Source organism: Aythya marila (genome assembly GCF_965140915.1).
Source record: "Aythya marila genome assembly, chromosome: 1".
NCBI classification, from domain to species: domain Eukaryota; kingdom Metazoa; phylum Chordata; class Aves; order Anseriformes; family Anatidae; genus Aythya; species Aythya marila.
Genome location: NC_139042.1, coordinates 136,209,766 through 136,231,480, shown reverse-complemented (window position 1 = coordinate 136,231,480; position 21,715 = coordinate 136,209,766). Strand labels below are relative to the sequence as shown.

General features: G+C 38.2%; 1 protein-coding gene across 1 annotated transcript; it reads right to left on the bottom strand.

Annotated features, from left to right (window-relative positions):
• Positions 1-13: 13 nt before the first annotated feature.
• Positions 14-21,715, bottom strand: TTC38 (tetratricopeptide repeat domain 38). The gene is made up of 14 exons (XM_082765556.1): positions 21,636-21,715; positions 20,561-20,638; positions 19,867-19,948; positions 19,335-19,506; positions 18,165-18,338; positions 15,775-15,850; positions 14,563-14,682; positions 11,875-11,934; positions 10,717-10,755; positions 9,770-9,851; positions 8,039-8,204; positions 3,627-3,786; positions 3,259-3,332; positions 14-2,447 (listed from the first exon to the last, which is right to left on the bottom strand). The coding sequence occupies exons 1-14, from the start codon at positions 21,657-21,659 to the stop codon at positions 2,354-2,356; spliced, it is 1,401 nt and encodes a 466-aa protein (XP_082621682.1). The 5' UTR covers positions 21,660-21,715; the 3' UTR covers positions 14-2,353.

The following is a 21,715-nucleotide window of genomic DNA, read 5'->3' as shown; positions in this document are numbered from 1 at the left end:
CTCCACAACTGAGGACATCTTTGAATTTATTAATGTAAAGCAGACAGAATTCTAAATCACAATATATCAGAATTACTAAAATATCACTCTTAGATTTACGTAGCAATGCATCACTTATACTACACACTTCATAAGCAGCCAGCAGATTTCTCAGACTTCGGTTTGATAGTAGGATTTGTTACATCTTTTGAGTAAAAATTTATCTGTCTAAAGTCATTGCTTGACATGCAGTGATTAAAAATTAACAGTAAAAAAAAACACACTAACTTTATCACTGAGTGAGCCAATCACAGTCATGGCTGGACAGACAAGGTAGTGACATATCTGAAGAGCAGTGAACTATGACTGTCCACAGCATTCAAAAGGCTGCAAGCAAGGGCTGAAATACCCTTATATGGGTTCACAAATTATCATTTTTTTTAAACTAAACTATTTTTTCCTCCAGTGATGGTTGGGGGAAGAAGGCAAGCAGCAAGACACTTGCATATCTTAAGCCTCTATTATGTAGGAACTCCAGGGCGAGCATAGGGCCAGCTATGCAAGTGCTTTAGGTCAGAAGGATTCTGTGTGAAAAGGGGCTACTGTGGGACATGTGGAAGAGCCCAAGCTAGAGAAGAAGGAGGGGCAGACATGTCCTGGAGTGCTTGTAGATACCAAAGTCAGAGCTTGGGCAATTAAAGGGTGTGGCATTTCTATACAGGAACAAGAACAGAAGGCATTAGGTTTCGTTTGAAATACTATCTTCTCTCCATTAGGGATTTCTGGATTACTCTTGCAAGACAAGCTTTTAACTCTGCTACACTGCAGGAACTGAGAAGCACAAGAACTTCATGGAGCTTTATGTCTTTTATCATGCCTTATTTGCAGCACCAAGGCTCGTCACATCACTCATGCCAGGACAAAGCTTTCTGACAATTCCCATTAGCTCTCTTTCTGGAGGAGTTCCTTGGCAGTTTTCACCTGCACTGAGATGCTCCAGTGTTCCTATAAAGCTCATGAACATTGGCTTTAAAGCTTACATTGCTAAACAAAGTGTCTCTTGCTGTTGAGATGACAGTAAGGCCTGAGTTATTAGAAACTAAGCACAAAGATTCCCGCCCAAATTACTATTCAGAGACAGCACTCTTTTAGCTGAGATCCAGTTTTTTTCATTTTTTCCTGAAAGATTTAAGGGTGCCAAGCAATCATCCACATTAAAATAGTCCTAACCAGCAGTCAGCCATTGTTCTTCTTGTCTGGCTCTTCCACATTGTAATTTCAAGAAGTTCTGGGCCTCTATCTTGAAGTCTAATATTTTGTAAGAGACAAATTTAAAAAAAGCATCTGGAAAAAGATCCTGAATGCAGACAGATCTGTAATGCCAAGGTAACTCATGCCTTAATGGGCTGGAAGGTTGAAATGGAATTCCGTTTATGTCTGTGTTGGCTCTGGCCCTACACTTGCCCATCGACAATGCTGAGGTCTATTTGAATTACCTAAAACGTTCACTCACTATTTAACGTATTAATGAAGTAATAAACCAGGCCAATGAATAACTGAAATCCAGGCACTGTTTCTGTACTGAATATTATCAGGGTCAAGGGAGCTTTCAAGGAAATATACCTATATACATATTTCAAGGAAATATGAGCGGGTACAGAGAAGGGCGACAAAGCTGGTGAGGGGCCTGGAGAACAAGTCCTACGAGGAGCGGCTGAGGGAGCTGGGCTTGTTCAGCCTGGAGAAGAGGAGGCTCAGGGGTGACCTTATCGTTCTTTATAGGTACCTCAAGGGAGGCTGTAGCGAGGTGGGGGTTGGTCTGTTCTCCCACATGCCTGGTGACAGGACGAGAGGGAATGGGCTTAAGTTGAGCCAGGGGAGTTTTAGGTTAGTTGTTAGGAAGAACTTCTTTACTGAAAGGGTTGTGAGGCACTGGAACAGGCTGCCCAGGGAAGTGGTGGAGTCACCATCCCTGGAAGTCTTCAAAAGACGTTTAGATGTAGAGCTTAGGGATATGGTTTAGTGGAGGGCTGTTAGCGTTAGGTTGGAGGTTGGACTCGATGACCTTGAGGTCTCTTCCAACCTAGAAAATTCTGTGATTCTGTGATACCAGAAAAGTAGTGCCTCAGGATGCTACTGATAGCTGTGTATTATCAGCAGGTATTCTTATTTCCTTGTAGAATCATCCAAGATATAACATGAAATGCAACAGCTTTAAATCTTTTAAGGAAATTGTCATCAGATCTCTAGCTCCTAGGGTACTCTTAATTGTGATTCTCGAACATGGGCTACAGCACAGAACACTTCCACTCCCCACACCCAGACTTTGATTGCTAAGCATACTGCTATCTCATCTCAAGCACAGAGGACAGATTTAAGCCATTAAATGAACTGCTGCTGCCTTCCTCATAAGTCGCTCTGTCATTGGTGAGTTTGGTCTCATCACATCACGTTCTCTCAGGAGGCATCTGAGAAAGGAAAATAGGTAGCACATAAATGGGATGAAGGTCATGAGTACATCATTTTTTCCTGTAAGATCATCTGCAGTGTCCTTGTAAGAGATAGAAAAGAATACCTAAAGACCTGCTCTTGAGGTGCGTATCTCCTTTATTGGAAACATTTAGCCTTGGCATTAAGTTTAGGCAGAAGAGCATGCTTCTTAGCACTGACAAGAGACTGAAAATGAGCAGTCAGGGTGTACAAAAGAATCATTTTGATTTTGGGCCTAATATTTATGTTTCAAAGAGACTGCAGGAGTGGAACAGGCAAAGCTTTACGTTGTCCTGAGGATCCATTCTTTAAAGTGCACAGGCAGGCCCAGTTGATGACTTTCAACAGAACTCCATACAGGTCAATGAGCAACATCTGTGATTTCTGCCCAGCAAGACACTTGTAATTTGTACTGAGGCAAGCTCACATCAGACTCTGTTAATCATATTTCCCAGTAAAACTGTTGTTATTATTAGGATGGACTTGACTTTCAGCAGTTTGCTGAAGTTTAGGAGTCCATTAAGTACACAGACCATGAGGCAAGAGGCCACTGTTTAAGACAGAACCCTCTGAAAATCAACTGCCATTAAACAAATATAGATAAATCATCCAGACTGTAAGAATGCACACTTGGAACTGAAAGCAATTGCACTTTTTATCTTGATAAATGTAGCAACATTTAACCATGAATGCTTGTGTGTAATTTCAGCACTAATTCAGTATACTTGCTACTACTCGTTATTTTTGAAAACTACTATTTCCATTAAAAAAATCAGGAAAAAAACTTACTTAGCAAGGTTTTGTTTGGCTTTTGATTTACAATTTAAAGCAGCATGAATCAATAACTGGTTGAAAACATCTCTCTGAAAACAGAAAAAAAGTTAGCAAAATACAAATTAATATGTAATTTAGACTTACATGAACATCATTACAATGGTTACAATGTCTTGTTTACTAAAAGCCCCCAAGGAAAACATTTTCTCGTTGACATATTTAAATAGCTAACACTGTTAGTAAGTGTTTGTAAACAGGATTCAGTCACAAGCACAATTCTTCATTTTATAAGAATGAAGTATTATTAATAACGTAAGCATCAAAGGGAGGCTACTGGAAGAGGATTAAGTTGTATCAAAACATCTTTTATTGACCTCCTTTACCTGAGCATTACTGCCTCCTAGCTGGATTAGCTGGTAACGGATTGGGTACAGCAAATCTACTGCTTTGTCACAATTTCCATTTTCAAACTCCATAAAAGCCTGGCACAGTGGTAACCCCAAACTAGGAGCCAGGGAAAGTTCATGGTCTTCACAAGGTGCTCTGTAGAAAGAGAAAGTGGTGAACTTGCATAAGTCAAATGATAAACACGCATATTTCTGTGCCAGTCTGTCACTGCCTACAGACAGAGTTATTCTTTTTACCCTGCAAAGCCTGATATTTCAGGTACCGTACTAGGATAATATTTTTTCTGTGTGGTTATGTTACCTTCACCTCTGTTACTCATTAATCAGTTTTTATTCCTCTGCACATATTTGCAAGTCACAAGCCCAATGCCTCCTGCCTTTGCAATAAATAGTTTAGGCTAAGAAAAAGCCAGAAAATTCTACACTAGTTTCTCTTCTGATCTTCTCACCAGAACATCCTATTGCTAGTTCTTTGACTGTCCTTACCATTGCCAAAACTGGCAATCAGTCTCTTGCAGAGAGCTCCAAATAATAATCTTTCAAAAGAACTTGCCACACAGCACAGTGCCTCACCATCTTTGGAATATACACTGCATTCCCAGTGACAGCTGGGAATGACAGCTCTCAAAGTCTGCTCTCTTATTTTCAACACGATAGACTGTTTTTAGATGCAAAAACAGCAAGGGATTTTAGATAGCACTTGTTTTTCTTTATTTTTCTTTCTCTTTTTTTTTTTTTTCTTTTAAATGCTTGTAACCTAACCCGTCTAAGAGTGAAAGAGACATAGAGCATGACAATAAGCCTGTAGAAGATGTATACATTTTAGTAGACATCCTTCCCAATATTAAAAAATGTAAAAATATAAGTAGCCAAACTGTAGCCGTTTGGTCTATAGGCAATACCTGCAATGGGACAATGTGGAATTGTTTTTCCACTGCTACAAAAGGAGCTGACAGTGATCACACCTTGACAGCTGGAGGCAGTGGCATGTAGGTGCCAAAAGCTTGGTTGGCAGTACCAGAAGGGGAAGAGAGCTATTTGACGCCAGCAATACAAATCCATTCCTGAGAATACGGAGCACAGGTCAATGCTATGAATTCCATTGGTTGCTTAGAATAGATTTCTCTGTAAATTTTCAAATTAAGTCTTTAACATTGAGGAATCAGCCTAGTAACTTTAGTCACTGGTTTCTGTTTAAAGTGCTTGCAACCACAGCTGAAAGCCACAATACTGCTTTAAACTTACCAAGCCAAAAATCTGATGATACAAAATGTACACACTGGTGTAAACAGAAAGCTATGCAACACCTCAGTAAATGCCCCATTGCTACAGTTCACTCCTTAGATAGATAGATAGATAAATAAATAAATAAATAAATAAAATGTGTGTATCTGTACGCTTTCTGTATAAACAATCAAAATGTCTTTAACAATCTACTTTTCAAAGCACTAAGCTTTGCCCTAAATATTCCCTTTGACTCACAATCATAAATTTCCCTTATTGTCCTCTAGGTCAACGCTGATTTTTATGTATACAGTGTTGCCCAATGTGTTTATCATTCCTTAACATGCAGCCTCCTCTGGAAAGTTAAAAGTGTATAACAGATGTGTATTTTAAAGAAGTGGTCTGAGATAGCTGAAAATGATGAAACAATCCTTCATTTAAACGATTCTTCCAGCTCTCATAGAAAATGCACAGACATCAAAGACTGGTTTTTACTTCCTCTTGCAATTGATCTGAAGTATTGATTCATGAAGAACAATATACGCCCCTGCATTAACTAACATTTCTATCCATGAAAATAAACATGGGATACCAACCACCAAAGAGCGCCACAGAAGGCGGTGTGGGTTGCCCCCGCCAAAGGAAAAGGCAAACCCAGTTGTGGGATTGTCTTTGCCCAAGGACCAGGTTATACCTGGTGGGTAATGCAGAAAGATGGGGATATCAAGTGTGTGCCTCAAGGAGATTTAACACAGCAGAAGAAGTTTTTGAGAAAGGGAAGAAAATAATTCAAATTCTCCTGAAAGCTGGCTTTGCCATTAAACAGAATAAGGTCAAGGGACCTGCACAGGAAATCCAGTTCTTGGGGGTAAAATGTCAGGATGGACGTCATCACATTCCGACAGATGTGATCAACAAAATAACAGTTATGTCTCCGCCAACTAGCAAAAAAGAAACACAAGCTTTCCTAGGCCTTGTGGGATTTTGGAGAATGCATGTGCCAGTCTATAGTCAGCTTGTAATTCTTGTCAACTTTAAAGCCCCAAATGAATTTGGTCTGGGTCATTTTTATGACTGCATTTTAAACAAATAAATAAAAAAAGCCACAAGTAAAACACATCTTAGATATCATTTACATGCATGAATACAATATATTCATGATTCACAAATTAATCCCCCTTAAAAAATAAGGGGCGACCTTATCGCTCTCTATAGGTACCTCAAGGGAGGCTGTAGCGAGGTGGGGGTTGGTCTGTTCTCCCACGTGCCTGGTGACAGGACGAGGGGGAATGGGCTTAAGTTGCGTCAGGGGAGTTTTAGGTTAGATGTTAGGAAGAACTTCTTCACTGAAAGGGTTGTGAGGCACTGGAACAGGCTGCCCAGGGAAGTGGTGGAGTCACCATCCCTGGAAGTCTTCAAAAGACGTTTAGATGTAGAGCTTAGGGATATGGTTTAGTGGGGACTGTTAGCGTTAGGTTGGACTCGATGATCTTGAGGTCTCTTCCAACCTAGAAATTCTGTGATTCTGTGATTCTGTAATCCACTAATCCAAACAATTAAAATAATTTCTCCATCTTACAGTCAGTTTTCTGAAATAACAAAATTAACCTTCATAATGTTTCAAATTACATCTAAAAACGTGCAGTTCTATTACTACAAAAGGCTGAACACAGGCAAAAGAAAACAGTAGGTGGAGAGATACGTAGTGTGTTACAGCTTTCCTGAAGTGGTGTGTGCAGTTTTACACATTTTACATATACTTACATATCAATATAATTATATGAAAGATATCCACTGTCTCCTACTTCAGTCAAATCAGACATGCTTAGGCTTGATTTGACAGATCCTTGTTTTCGTAACTACTCTTAAATACATTTATTTTTGGTTGAGAAACATTATTGTCAGAAACAAATTGTGAGAATTTCAGATTCTTCTTCCTCCTTCTTTTCTAAGGGAAGGGAAGCAATAGATGCTGAAGCAGGGGAAAAACAAGTTATATGGGGGAAGAACTGAATGAAATTTTAAACTGGCAATGATTGCCATACCAGCAATCATGGGTTTGGAGCAGGATACGCTGAAATTCCTAAGATGTTATGGCCAAAAGCAGGAGGGGAAAGGTGGTACTGTAACTCAAGGCAGTGAAGCCGGGCAAAAAGGGATGTTATTTGACTGCCATTTGTGACTTTACCAGCCTACCAAGCCCATAGGTCAGCTGTGTGTTCTCAGACACAATCTCTACAGATTTCAGCAGCTTTCTGTTCACTTTCAGTTGTTCGGCATTGATACATTGAAAACCATTACTCACACTTATGAGAGAGATTTCATTAAGAGTAACTAGATATAAATTTGTATTGGTTAAGTATTAATCTTTTTTCTCTCCCATGTTTGCTGCAGAGTCTAATCAGGTGGTCTACTGTTTACAACTTTGCAAATTACTAAATTTTGTGCTTAAAACTATACCATTAAACCAGTAACTTGTTTTTAGGATCTATCACCTGCATTTACATACATGTAATCTATAGATCAATCCCTTCAAAAGAATTACTATCATTTACAGTTATTCAATACAAAAGAGAACATAAAGAAAAAACATTGTTTAGTTGAAATACTTCAATATGCAAATTTTGCACATAATTCAAAGCAAAATATTCTCTAGAACTGCTTTAGCAATATTTAAAAATTGCTTTCCTGCAGAGATACTTCACAATGCACCAAATTGTAGCTATTAGAACATTGCTACCAACTAACGATCCATGATTAAAGAATATTTTACAGCAGAGCAGAAATAACCACCACAGAGAGCTAACATATATTGTGCAATGTCCTCATTACTATATGGGTGAAATACTTTACTTATTGTATGTAACACAGCTTAGTATGAATTCATCAAAAGAAAATACAAAGCAAATGTTCACTTAGTGCTCATGAGTTCAAATGTAAGCGATTCTTGCTTAACAAAACAGAAGCCCCTCTAGATAGAACTCAAAAATAATTACAGGGATCTTCTAATTGCACTTCAGCTGATTCAAACCAGACTTGTCCCACTAACACTCTAAGGCAGAGAAGAATATGTTGTAACACTTCTGCAAGCCAGAGGCATTACCACCCTAAAGTTCAGAGGACAAAATATTTTTTCAGTATAACATTTTAATTCATTTACTTACTTGGCAAGTTCTTGAAGAGTTGTTAAAAGCTCATCAGTAGTTTTGTGGTCTTTGGCTCCAAGGGAAGACATCAAGATGTGTACATCGTTAAACAAAAGAATGTGATCTTTGGTGTGTTTCTTTGTAATCTTGAGAACGTTGTCCCACCTGTCTCCAAGCTTTACACCTATGAGTAAAAGATATTTTTTTCAATAAAAATACCACATGCAAAAGCATCACTTTGTAACCAGCATCACACAGCACAGATAGCACTGCTACTAAACTCAAGAAAACAGACCCTAGAGTGGCAAAATTATATTATAATATTATTATAATATAATAATATAAGTAATGCTTAGTTACAGCCTGTCATATCTGGGCAAAGGGTTTATTGACTGTCAGTAATTTATTGCCAGTATTCTAGACTGCATTAAGCAAGGTTCTGGCTTTAATACAAGATTGCTTGTGTCTTCTTGGAGATGATGTTCATAGTGAATTGCCTATAGCAATCAAATTATACAGACAGATAAGATGGATTGCATAAACAAACCCAATGCACCATTAGTGTTTCAGTAAAATATTATGAAACCCTGCACCCTCCAACACCACCCTTCAGGAACTCCAGTGTGCAAATTCTAGCTTTAAAAAGTTGAGAAGAAATGACACAGAGTTATGAGAGTACACAAAAGCCAGAGGCTAATAGATGTGCACTTGCTATATCAACCAATATCACAATATAAAGTATTTAATTTGAAATTTACGTCAAGAAAGCTCTATAGCATTTTAGAAGCTAATGTACTCAATTATTCAGCCTCAGATCTCCAGGGACAATATAAGTTAAATCTTCCAGAAAAGAAATATGTAACCTCTGCTAGCTTGAGCTGAATGAAATACTGTGCTGGCATGGGAAAAAAAAATATCTTGGAAAGAAGAAAGGTTATGCACATGATGTGGATTAACCCTGGTAGGCAGCGAAGCACCACCCAGCAGCTCGCTCACTTGCCTCCCCCTCAGTTGGATGGGGAGAAGAATCAGAAAGGCAGAAGTGAGAAAACTTGTGGGATGAGAAAGACAGGTTAATAGATAAAACAAACGCTGAGCATACAAGCAAAGCAAAATAAGGAATTAATTCACTACTTCTAATCAGCTGACAGATGTTTACCCATTTCAAGGAAAGCCAGGCCTCGTTATGTTTAACAGTTAATTGGGAAGACAAACACCGTAACTCCAAATGTCCCCTCTTCCTTCTTCTTTCCCGAGCTTTTATTGCTAGGCATAGCACCTTAGGGTATGGGATATTCTTTTGGTCAATCAGGGTCAGCTGTCCTGGCTACGTTCCCTCCCAAATTCTTGTGCAACCCCAAGCCTACTTGCTGGCAGAGCAACATGAGAAACAGAAAAGACCTTCATGCTGTGTAAGCACTGTTCAGTAATAGCTGAAATATCTGTGAGCTATCAACACTGCTTTGATCACAGATCCAAAACATAGGATCGTAAGAGTTACTATAAAGAAAATTAACTCTATCCCAACTAAAGCAGAACAGCAAAATATTATAAAGTTCACATTGAGGCTTTTCTCAAGAACGAAATTTTAAGATTTCTTCTGTAACACTGACCAAGCTTGCTCTGTAAGTATCTCTAAGAACTTCTCCAACATGCCAGTGTGTGTATTGTGGGGTGAGGGTAGGGAGAGGAAGGCAAAAAGAAAACTGTTCCTCTTACAGATTAAGAAAGAACAGTTGGATATCCTACCTTCCAGACGAAGCCTGTACAGCATTGAACAGTTATCTACTATATCCAGCATGCTTCCACTTGACAGGCACTGAGGAGCAATCTGTAATCACAGGTATTCATAAGCTGCCCAACTGATGTGCTAGCAGGAACTTACTCAGATAATCAAACTTATATTCAAAGTACAGAATTAATTTTATCTTTTTATTCATCCAAAAATACCTGTCTGACAATAGCCCTATTTGCATCTTTTCTGAATGTGGTAATTTGCAGTGACAAACACACATATTGCTTCATTTGTGCTGCTTTACATGTTATGGAGTTAAACTCAGTAAGCATGGAAGGTCATCAAGGTGTTTTTTTGTTTGCTTCCAGTACAGTGCCATAATTAGTATTTCATTTTGCCAGATTTAGTAGACCGGAATCTGCACAGCAGCTTTCTTAATGACAACATTATTTTTACAAACCTTACAAAAATGTTATACTACCGAAATTTGATAGCACTTATTTACTAAGATTGTTTTGAAATCTATGCAGTAAAGCACCATAACATATTAAGTAGAAATAAAAAGACATGTTTTTGTTGACTTAGTAGCTAACATGCAAAAATCACTTCTTTATAAAGGTAACTTGACTTTACAAGAAAATTATTTCACATCCTTTTAAAAAAGTTTCTTTTCAGGGGCATTTAGACCTATACATCATGAAAAAGATACGTGGACACCTGGAAAACAGTACCAACAGTGCCATTACAGCTACTTCAAGCAAAAGTATAAGAAAGGCTTGAATCAGTATTTGAGTATTTGGGGCATTTCAGTAGTTGACAAACAGCTTCCCAAACAACAGATATAAATAATATAATAAAATAATATGGCAATTGCAATAGGTTTCAATTTCATGCAGAAGGAATAAAGTACGTATTGTGGCCTTAAGCATGTTCTCCAGTAAAGATTAAGGCTCCTACTCACATGATTGTCATAAATTGTCAAAGCAGCCTCATATTCCCCCTGTAAAAGCAATCAAGGACCATATCATTAACATTCAGGTAGAGAAAACAAGAGTGATGGGTAGTAACCAAACATATAAATACAATTAATAGGTGCCATATTACTTCACTGCCTCATGACTTGTTTAAAAAAAAAAAAAAAAAAAGTCAATGAATTCCTTGAGGCCTGAAAAGAAAGAACAGAGACTAAGATAAAACAGGCTTTACTAGGTAAAATAACCACTACGCTTAGGTTTCATTTAATAATGAGAACTAATCCTGCCATAGGTTACACATGAGGGAGAAAGACAAGGTGTTACCTCTCATTCTAATCTTCCTTTCAGGTTTCTTTGCAGACATTACTGCATCATGAAGTTATGCAAAGAGGTAGGAATAAAACTAATGTTAAGCAGGCTATACAAAAGCTGTATAATAGTGTTAATAGTGCTGAACATCAGCAAGTTATCTTGTTTGCTGACCAACATACAGCACCTTTTCCATGATGACACATTTGTCTCCTGAATGAATTGAGACCCACAACTACAAAGAATTATCAAGTCCAAGGAAATTCTGCATTGCAGCCTGATAGGTTGGGTAAGTTGCAACTTAAAGGGTTTCAATAAATTTGATCTCTCTATAAGAGCAAGAATTAGTATCATTGACTAATAACATTAGCTATCAAATCTAGAGCTGTTGTACTTCCTCTTTTCTAGTGTCAGCAAATTTTGAGTTCAACAACAAAGTACTGAATTTGAAGAGAATTTTATTTTTAGACAAAGTTTTTGTCTAAAAATTAGAGATCCAGGTTCACCTTTCTATACAATAATTGTGCCAAATGTAATTAGTGACCTTATTTTATCTTTGAACATGTAATAATCATGTAATAAAGCAACTTTTCAACATTCCAACGAAGCTACTGGATCTTTGTTCAATGTAATTACAAAAAAATTATTCTCAAAATAATTGTACTAGCGAACTATCCTGTAAAAATGTCATTGTGCCATTTTACAAAAAAAAAAAACACACAACCCTCTAGACAGCTGAAAAAAAAAAATAAATAAACGCTAGGGCTGCCTTTTAAATAGCATTAGATCAATTATCTGTCTGGACCATAAAACATCTGTATGAAAATGTCTCATACCTTTTCAATGAAGTATAAAGCCCAGTGCCAGTAATTATGACAAGCAAGCATATCACTGTTCTGCAAAATAAAATAAAATAAAATAAAATAAAAATGTTATATACAAAATAACTTTCCATTTAAATGTATCTAGACAGATTTCTGTTTTCTTCTTCATAAAGGAGTACTTCAAGTGACAGAAGAGACAAGAACGTTAAATCAGCTTGTCTACTTTAAATTTCTCATTATGCATATGCTACTTGAAATTCAGGATGAAAACCGAAGTTTATATAACTGAATTTGTTATTATTATATTTATTATATATATTTATTATTATTATTTATTATAACTGAATATCATAAATATTCACTGAACTGTACCAACTTTGCACCCTACTTCTCAACTGGTACCAGAATTTTAAATATTCTTTAATAGTCTACAACACTGTAGTTAAATTTAATCTTCTTACAGGTGGAAAAATCTTCCTTGTAATGATGAAAACTGCTTCACTTTCAGGAAGTACAAAGGTTCCCAGTGAACTTTATGGTGCTAATATAAATCCTCTAGTAATCTTTACTTGTTTAATATTATACTACAAAACCAATATGAGCAACTAAAATAGTTAAGGGGTTGGCATAAACCTGATAATATCACGTTTACTACCATACCACAATACCAAATGCCATATAAACAAGAACATGGGATTACCTCACTGAATAAAACAAAACCTTTCTTCTGCTGCTGATTTTGAGTTCTGAATGAGATTAAATTGCTAAGGCAGAAGTGGGCTTGCAGACTGCTAAAATAAATAAAAGCAGACTATGAGAACTCTTTGCAATAGCTCTGGAGAAAAACTTTCCCATTTAATAACCAACAGTACTGGCACAGAGGCCCCCTCTGGTAACATAATCTGCCCCTTTTGATTTTGTGCTGAAACATACATAAAAAAAAGGCATCTTATTTTTTTGTGTGGAGAGGAACAATAAAAAGTAAACTACCATGTAAAAAAACCTTACAAATTCTTTATGACTCTTACTGTAAAGAAAGATGAATTAAAAACACCAAAAGGAGTCTAGTGGTGCTAGATATAAAAGATCCTGGTCATTAAAAGAAGTACTAATTGTCAATTCACCAGGCCAAACATAAGCCCTTAGAAAGCCCTGCTTTTTTTTCCACATGATTACATTTTAACTGGGTTCATGATGAAAAGATGGGTTCATGAAGGCTAAGATGAAAAATATTGCATAAAAGAAGTGATTATATACATTATCATTATGACAATGTCAGCAGTTATAAGTCTTAACTGTACTGGAGTGGACATGAGGGTATTCTAGACAATTCCACTTACTGATCTGGCACTTCGTTTTATTTGGATAAAGGGTATAAAGCTCAGAAGAATGGAACTATTTTAAGAAACAGAGTTCAAACAGGTTCCAAAAGTCAGGGGCTGATTTCAGAAATGGTTGTTGGTAGTTTTGAAGGTGTCACCCAAACTGTAAGTTCCATGTATCACTGTTTCATTAACTAATATGTCAAAGGACAGAATCCTTTCTGAGACATCAAAGATATGAACCTGAAGAGAGGATTGACTGCTTGCATATCCAAGCTTGGTACCTCAATGATTTAATTTAAAAAAAAAAAAAAAATCATCCTTCTAGCCTCACTATCCAGCCCTGTTCTTTGGGCAACATGGTACAGTGAGTTGAGATGACTCTAAAACAAACTCTTGTGGGTTCTATCAACTTCAAACTCCACAACCTTATGCTCTGAATATTATTATCTGCTCTTCATTTAATCATTAGGAAAAGACATGCTGTTCAACACAAATAAAAATTAAGCTCCACTTACAGCAAAGGACTACATGACAAATTAACAAAACTGTTCAATATACCACTGAGAGATACTCAAATAAGTTGGATGTATGAAGTAACTTGAGTAGACTAGAAAAGAGACAAAAGCATAATTTATCTTTTCTTTACAGCTCACCTAGCATCCTTTCCTATCAAGAAGTAAACAAAAACAAACAAACAAAAATAATCAAAAAGTTCATTAAATACATGAGCTTTCTGAAATGTTGCTTTGCCTGTGTTATCTCAGAGCTGGTTCCCCTGAGGAAGATCACATAGGTTCCTCAACTGATGCATGTTGCTCAGCCTCAGTCTAAGCAAAAAGTTCATGAAAATAACACTTGTCATTTTACTTCTATAAACATGCAAGTATAAATAAATCAGTTTTCATATCTAATATTTCATCTTCCAGCAATGGCCATGACTTTATGAGATATAAAATATTTAGCCAGTTCCATCTGCTTAAGAAAAAGAAACTATGGTGCGTGTGTGTACAAACTTGTTGAAAAGCAGTATCTTTTTCAATATTTCTAGATAAAACAAGGCAGTGTGAAAAGACAGACTTTTTGTGAAACATGGCCAACCAATGTGTTTGGCATTTGTGTAATCTCAGCAGTCCTAGTTACGATGGCATAAAGTGGTTCAAAGTATGTGTTGTTCATAATATACAATTTTTTTATGCTTCAAAATTGGCACAGATAACAGCACCACAAGTGATTTTTCTCGTAATGTGGGAAATTTGCATTGCTTGTAACATGTATGGAGACAAGAATAAACTAGATGAAGAATCAGAGAACTTGACTAGAGGAGATAAAGAAGACCTAGGATTTTTTTTTTCAGAGATGCTATGAGAAAGTTTACCTTCCAGTTGGCTTCTGTCTCCTTCATAAATGCTAACCCTTTCTTCACCTCTGCTTTCATTTCATTTATGTGAGCTATAGTATGAACAGACCACGCATCTGTCTGATCTATAGCCAAAGCCTGTGAGTCAAAAAGGGAAAATGTGATCTTACAAACTTGCAAATAAACATATTTATTATTGCTGATATAGAAGCAAGAGACTTGTATTTATTAGCTGCACGTTAAGTACATCCCTGCACTATTCCTACTAACCATAGCCTGGAAGACTGATTTGGACAGAAAGGAAGAAAATGTTTATTGGCTGACTTCACTTCCTGACTTCTACTGCACAGAGATAAACATGTGCAGAACAGCTTTAGAATGCAGGCTTTAATGAAGATTATCAAATGATGTTTTATTTCAAAGGCATATGTCAATATAAACCATAAAAGAATTGCATACACAGGCATAATATACCCCATAGCACATTCTTGCAGGTAATCATTCCTTTAAGAACATGTCCAGCTCTGACTATTGAGCAATTTACTCTTTCCCACTCCATTTACCAATAAGTTTTAGCTATTTCGTAAAGTTAAGTCTTTCTTGTCACTTTCAGCCATTTGATTTAACAGAACCTTGGCAAAAACACCCATTAAAGATGAATTGTATCTGAGACCCCTGGAGGACTGCAGAAAGTCAGGTGTAACTACTGTCTTCATAAAAAGGGAACACACCAAGTAATTTTGATCCCCAGGAACACTGTAGACTTAATTGCTCAATAATTCATGAATGTGCATCTAGAAAAAAAATGGAGGAGGAACCCAAACAGGGTGGATTGTCAAGAGCAAATTATGTCAAGTCAATCTAACATTCTTTAATAGGAGTCAACAGACAGTTATACATGGGGGAAACAGAAAATTCAATATTCGTGGATTTTAGACAGCTGTTTTGATACCATCTTGCATGGCATGGTTGTAAGGAAATGAAGGCAATACAGTTAAGATGAAATTGCCATGGTATGGCATAGATATATGAATCTTTCTAAGGAATATTAATCAATAGTTCTTTGTGAAATTGTGAGAATTTCCATGCTAAATTTTATCTCTTTGCTACTTCTCTTAACAACTGGGATGACGATGAGTCAGTTTACAGTATCTGCACAAAACATCACTCAGAGATAGGGAGCATGACTAAGAATTCTAAAACATTTTACCATCAATAAAAGGCAATTACCTCAAGGGCAAGCTTCTCAGCACGATCAAAAAGGTTTGTTTCCATGAGTCCAAAAGAATAGTAGCCCTTAACGTAGCTAAGCAAAAGAGAAATGAACAATGCTTCATCATTAAGAACTAGATTTAAGGTAGGATTGAAAAAGATACCAGAACATACAGTTAACTCAAAACAGTCCTTACAATGCACTTTATATTGAACCATGCAAAGAGCTCAGATCCCATCTATTTTAAATGTGTATCTAACAAAAGACCAACTCTTCCTCATGCCCAACATGTATACTAAAAAACATGCAATCTATTTATTGTGCTAGCCAGAGCATCACATGGAACTGGGAACACTGTGTTTTTGATTCTGAATTGTAGAGTATGTAGACAATATTTAGACTCAACGTCTGCTTTTCTGTAGGTAGTCTAAACCACCACTAGCATTTTTCAAATTCAACACATTCTGAAGCATACTGAATTTTACCAACAGGAAAAAAAAAAAAAAAAAAAAAAAAAAAAAAAAAAAAAAAAGCACCCACAAGTGACTTAAGATTTACAGTTAGAAACAGTGAGTGGGTGAGTGGGAATGTGTCAAAACACTTTCTGGTTTGTATAAAGTGGCTATTCTGGCTCCCCCAATACAACAGGCTGGAGATAGAACAAACTCACTGTCAGGCTGCTGCTGGTGGTGGTAAGCCACACTGATAATATTCAAAGGGCTCAAGCTTGCAGAATACAGAACAATAAGCTAGCTCTCATAGGAAATGAGAGGCCAAGAGACACCAGCATGGAAATCAGGAACAAAATGCACATCACCAGTGTTTTGAGAGCTGACATTTACTTCTTTGGATAAACTGGAATTTAGAGTTGCAGAGAAGAATCTAATCTCTATAACATTTATAAAAATGCAGAACTAGATGGTCAGAAGCAAGAAAATACCGCCACCAAAATTATCTGTATATCTCAAATGCAATGCATATGGCTGTAGTCTTCTGCACTTTCTCCAGTGCCCACTAACCTATAGGTAAGTGCCTTTAAGTGATGTGGCTCTTCAAAACTGGTTAACGTCATTCTAAAGTCACAAGGCATCCCCGTTAAGCAATAAAAGTCCAATGTAAAGGAAAATTAGGGAAGTTGTATGCTTCTGTGCATGTACATGATGTGGTCATTTTAAGAAATATTTAACTGCTATTGTATTTGCAGATTTGTAGATTGCAAAACACTACTGGATACATCTCTGTTTCTCAAAGTATCTGCTGGAGTTTTGGTTTTAAACTCAGGAGGCAGAAAAAAAATACTAAAACATGTGGGGTACATTGCATCTGATTTATTTCATGGTTTGAGAGGAATAAAGGTTGATTTTTTATTTTGGTCAAGGTATCGATTCATACGAAACTCTACATGCCTGTCAGATTTCTATACTTCAAGAAATGTTTAATATATGGGTATTTCCTGTTGATTTACATTTAAGTGGACAACGAATGCACTTTTATAACACTGTGTCCAGAAAAAAATTACAAAAATGCAGTCAAAGCTGCTAAGGAGTCTTACTTCCCCAAGAAATGACATCAGCGTACTGTAGTTAAGAAGAACAAAGTATTTTACTTTTTTTTCTAAATTGAGATAACACTGCTGGAAAAATGAGACATTTTGTGGCATGCTTTAGATTCATTATTATGATTGTAGAGAATAAGAATGAGAATATAGACATTCTATAAGAATATAGGCATTCAGTCTATATTCTTTACAGTGCTTGTGGAAGAGAAAAGGAGAAAAGATTGTACCGGATATCAAGATACAGAGCATGGGTCTACATACATGTAAATATTCACAGAACATTTAGAAATTTATGTTTGACTATGGAGGGTCTATTCTAAGTGTTAAATGTATACACTGATGTATAGTTTGATGTAGATTTTTACATAAAGTTAGCAGCTTTCAAGTAATTTAACAGGTCTTAAAAATAATTTAAAGAATTATCCCCACGTAATTGTTTTTGTCAACTAACTGCTTGTCAGTAGATTCAGATTACCCCAAATTAACCTTGGGAAACCAAAACTTTCAGGACTTAACTAAATAAATAAAATGAAATAAAACAAGCAAAGAAAAACTATCCTATGTGCTACACGATGTGCCACATTTGCTAGCAAAAATTACTAACTGACCTAAAGCTCACTTCTAAAACAAACAAAACAGAAAATCACTAACAGTATCAGCAGGGATATAGGAGAGGTGTTCTAGGTGTGGTCACTTATAATTCACTTGACTTCACTTACAAGCTGTGATCTTTTCTACGTGTCTTTATTCAGTAGATCCTATCCTTTAGATGTGTTTGAAGTTAAAAAGACAAAGCATGTATACCTTACACCAGATAAAGACCTATTTTTAAAATGAAGCATGACCTACCTGCTCAGAGGAACATCAGGTGTCCAGAAAGGAAAAACCCTTGCAACAGAGTCTCTCATTTGTATATGATATCCCAGATAGAAATAAGTGTCCTGGGAAAATTTGAGGGCTAGCAAGTCCGTTGGATGGCTCTGTAGAATCTGTTCCCATAGATCACAAGCTTTGGGGAGCTGGCTAGAAATATAGAAATATTTTGAATGCTGAAAGAAGGCACACACACCCAACTCTACTGTTACTTCTAAACTCATGCTATTCTGAAAAAGAGAAAATTCAACATCAAAAAACTTTTTTTTTTTCTTGAAAGAATTTAAGTTTGTTTTTTTTTTTCTGTAAGAAACAATGACATTATCTTCACTGGGTACTTTCTGGGAAACAATATAAAATAAATATTCTTGTGTTAAAAAAAACAAACTATAAACTGCACAGAAAAAAACAGTAGCTCAACCATAAATCTAAAGATTTTCTTATGGGGTTGAACAGAGACCTGCTGTTATCTGCTTGAGGGTAGGAAGGCTCTGTAGAGTGATCTGGGTAGGCCAAATCAACGTGCTGAGTCCAACTGCATGACATGCAACAAAGCTAAATGCCACGTGCTGTACTTGGGTTGTAAAAACCCCATGCAGTGGGACAGGCTTTCCATTTTTCAGAGGAAATCTATTTTGACATAGGAAGACAACAGAGAGGAGAAGAAAGGTCTGTTCTAGACTTTACTTATGTGGGTCCAAGTGTGTATTATATTATACTGGACATCAGAGTACTTAAATATTAAGTATCTTAGTTCTAAACCATTTACTCCACTGACAGATCTAAGACAGATTTAACACAAGGAGTGCTTTACGTTTTAACATAGAGGCCATACAGCACTTCCCCTCCTACAGTTCTGATGGAAAACTAGTCATGGTGATAGAGCCTGGGTAGATAAATTGCAGCACAGCCACCAACACTGCACATTGATCCTTCACTAGTTGTCTAGCTAGACAGCTAGGCAACACCACTCCCAAGCATCGCCTCTACCTGTGGTAGGTAAAACTCTTCCCAGTCCTTTACATGGGTGGAAAGCGACAACAGAAGAGCAAGTGGGACGTGCTAAGGTGGTACACAGCAACAGCAAGGAGATTCTGAATGACAAGACCAGCTCCTGCCCCCTTCCCCATAGGGCTAGACACTTACCCGTGGGCAAACATGTCCAGCGCTGATACGTGAAGCTTCTCCCGCTCACTGAGAGGCTGGGATTTTGACAGTGTCATCATTGTTCTCATTGCACTGTCCAGCTCTTTGTTGAGCCGCACTGAACTTCCAGTACCAATCAACTCCAAACCATTTGCGATGACCTGTCCCATTGCTAGAGAAACCAGCACATTACAACTTGAGCCATTCGGAACTGTAAGAAACTCATCTCTACAGAAGCATTAACACAGTTTTGTTTTGTTTTAAAATGGGACTGATCTGTAGTGACAGGGGACAGAAAGGCTTATAAGCCTGAAGTTTCCTAGGCCCTTCATGATAAGCATTTAAGAAGACTTGAAATGAAAAGAAAAACACAAAACCAAACACATCATCCCAGCCTGCTCTCGACTATAAAGAATCTTCACAGAGTTCTGCAGCCCACTGCTTCCCACTTGCCTAAACAAAGCACAGTTAACACAAAGAGGCAAGGAATTATGCAACACTTTCCATACTAACCATTAAAGATTATACTTACTAAAATTTGGATCTGCTGCTTTTAGCTTGGAGAGACATCCCTCGATACCTCCAAGACCCTCATCATTGGCCCAGGTTGCATACTATAAAAGAGAGAGACTGTGTCAAGGAATCCCCAGTGACATTGGGCATCTTCTCCTCCTCCCAGCCACGTGAAAGTCAGAAGCAAGAAAAATGATAGCAGAGAACCTTTACATTCAGATACAATTAGTTCAGTAAGAAAACACAGAAGCTGCTTTCTTTAAGGTAGCTTGGCCACCAGCAGAACAGACAGCCTTTGTTCTCTATGCAGCTTATGGGTCCAGGGTCCAGTGGGATGAGCACACTACCTGAAGTTCTTCCTACAGCTACAGTGTCTGGCATCACTCTTTGCTATGAGGGTTTTCTGCTGACTGCTAATAGCTGAATTCAGCCCAATTTGAAGAACATGTGTGAGAACGTAACATTTCTGATACCACAGCTTCCCTGTCAGACTTGACAGCCAGTAGCTAACCAACACACATGCTACTGGAAAGAACCAATGCAGATACATGAACACAAACACACACACTGTGATTGCCTAATCATGCCTTCCTCAAGAAACAAAACTCAGTACAGCTTCTGTCTAATCTTTCAGCTGTAAAGGAATGTAGAAATCAGCTACACCAAAGACTGGTTTATCCAGAAGTCCCTTCAGACCCCATTTTTCATCATACCTGGGTGAGCACTGCATCAAAGAGTTTACAGGCTTCATTGCTAGCAGTGGACAGGCCGAGTCCAGCATCCTGCCAGGCCTGCACAACAGATGAGAAACGAAGGATTTCACACACTGAGATGACGGACAGAGTGGTGACATTCTGATGTTTTTCAAATGTTTAATTTTTTTTTCAAAACAGGAAAAAGCTGTGAGAACAATGTTAGCATATGCAGACACTTTTTGTGCACCTGTCCATACATCTCAATTTGTTGGGTTAGCAGTGGGGATAAAGAACCAAAAATTATAAATTGTAGAATTTGAAAGGCTGTATACCTTACAAGGTGAGGACCACACTTCACTCCCTGCACATAAATTTGAGCTGGTGCCTCTGCTGAAGATACACCTCATATGAAACAGTGACACGGGAAAGGAACACTCCAGGTTTCTATATACAGAAGCAATACTGCCTTTTCCTAAACCGGATGGCCACACAACCACCACATTTGTCATCTCACTACCTCAGGGGCTTTCCTTCCTAACTTACCTAACTAATGCCATCGTCGTCAAAACTTTTAGGGAGCCTAAACACACATGCTGGTTCTGCTGCTCCTTGCGCTCATTTCCCCTCATCCTTCTCCCTAAACCCAGAACAGACTGCCCGCTGCCAGGCTTCCTGGAGGAGAGTGCCATTGCCTCCACTCCTTTTCCTGCTTTGCCTTTTCTCTTGGACCAGACCAAAGCCTCGCCCTTGCTGCTGCTTTGCTGCTGACTCTTCCCTTCTAGCGGTGTCCCTGCTGCCATGCCAGCCGGCTGTGAGCGATCCCTCCTCTTTACTCCTCTGGTTCCGCGCGGCCGTTTCGCAGCGCTCTGCAGAACCTGCAGCACCCAGAGGAGCTTTTTGTTTTTCTCCCCCAGCCCCAGCCCCAGCCCCAGCCCCAGCCCCAGCCCCAGCCCCAGCCCCAGCCCCAGCCCCAGCCCCAGCCCCGACCCCGACCCCGAGGGCTGCCGGCACCCCCGGGGCTCCCCCGGCCCGGCCCGGCCCGGCCCTCCCCTGGTCGCGCCGCGCCGCTCCGCTCCCCTCCGCCCCGCCGGACCTTGCAGTCCCTCAGCGGCGCCATGGCTCCACCGCTGCTCCTCCGACCCTGCCCCGCGGCTCGGGAGCTCCCGGCCCTCA

Bases quoted from the DNA above. Each gene is read 5' to 3' on its own strand.
- TTC38 (XM_082765556.1), bottom strand. From the start codon at position 21,659: ATGGCGCCGCTGAGGGACTGCAAG. The intron at 19,507-19,866 runs GTAAGTATAATC...TGGTTTCTCTAG, and splicing joins AGCAGCAGATCCAAATTTTA to CAATGGGACAGGTCATCGCA. The intron at 3,333-3,626 runs GTAAAGGAGGTC...TTCTGTTTTCAG, and splicing joins TAGGAGGCAGTAATGCTCAG to AGAGATGTTTTCAACCAGTT.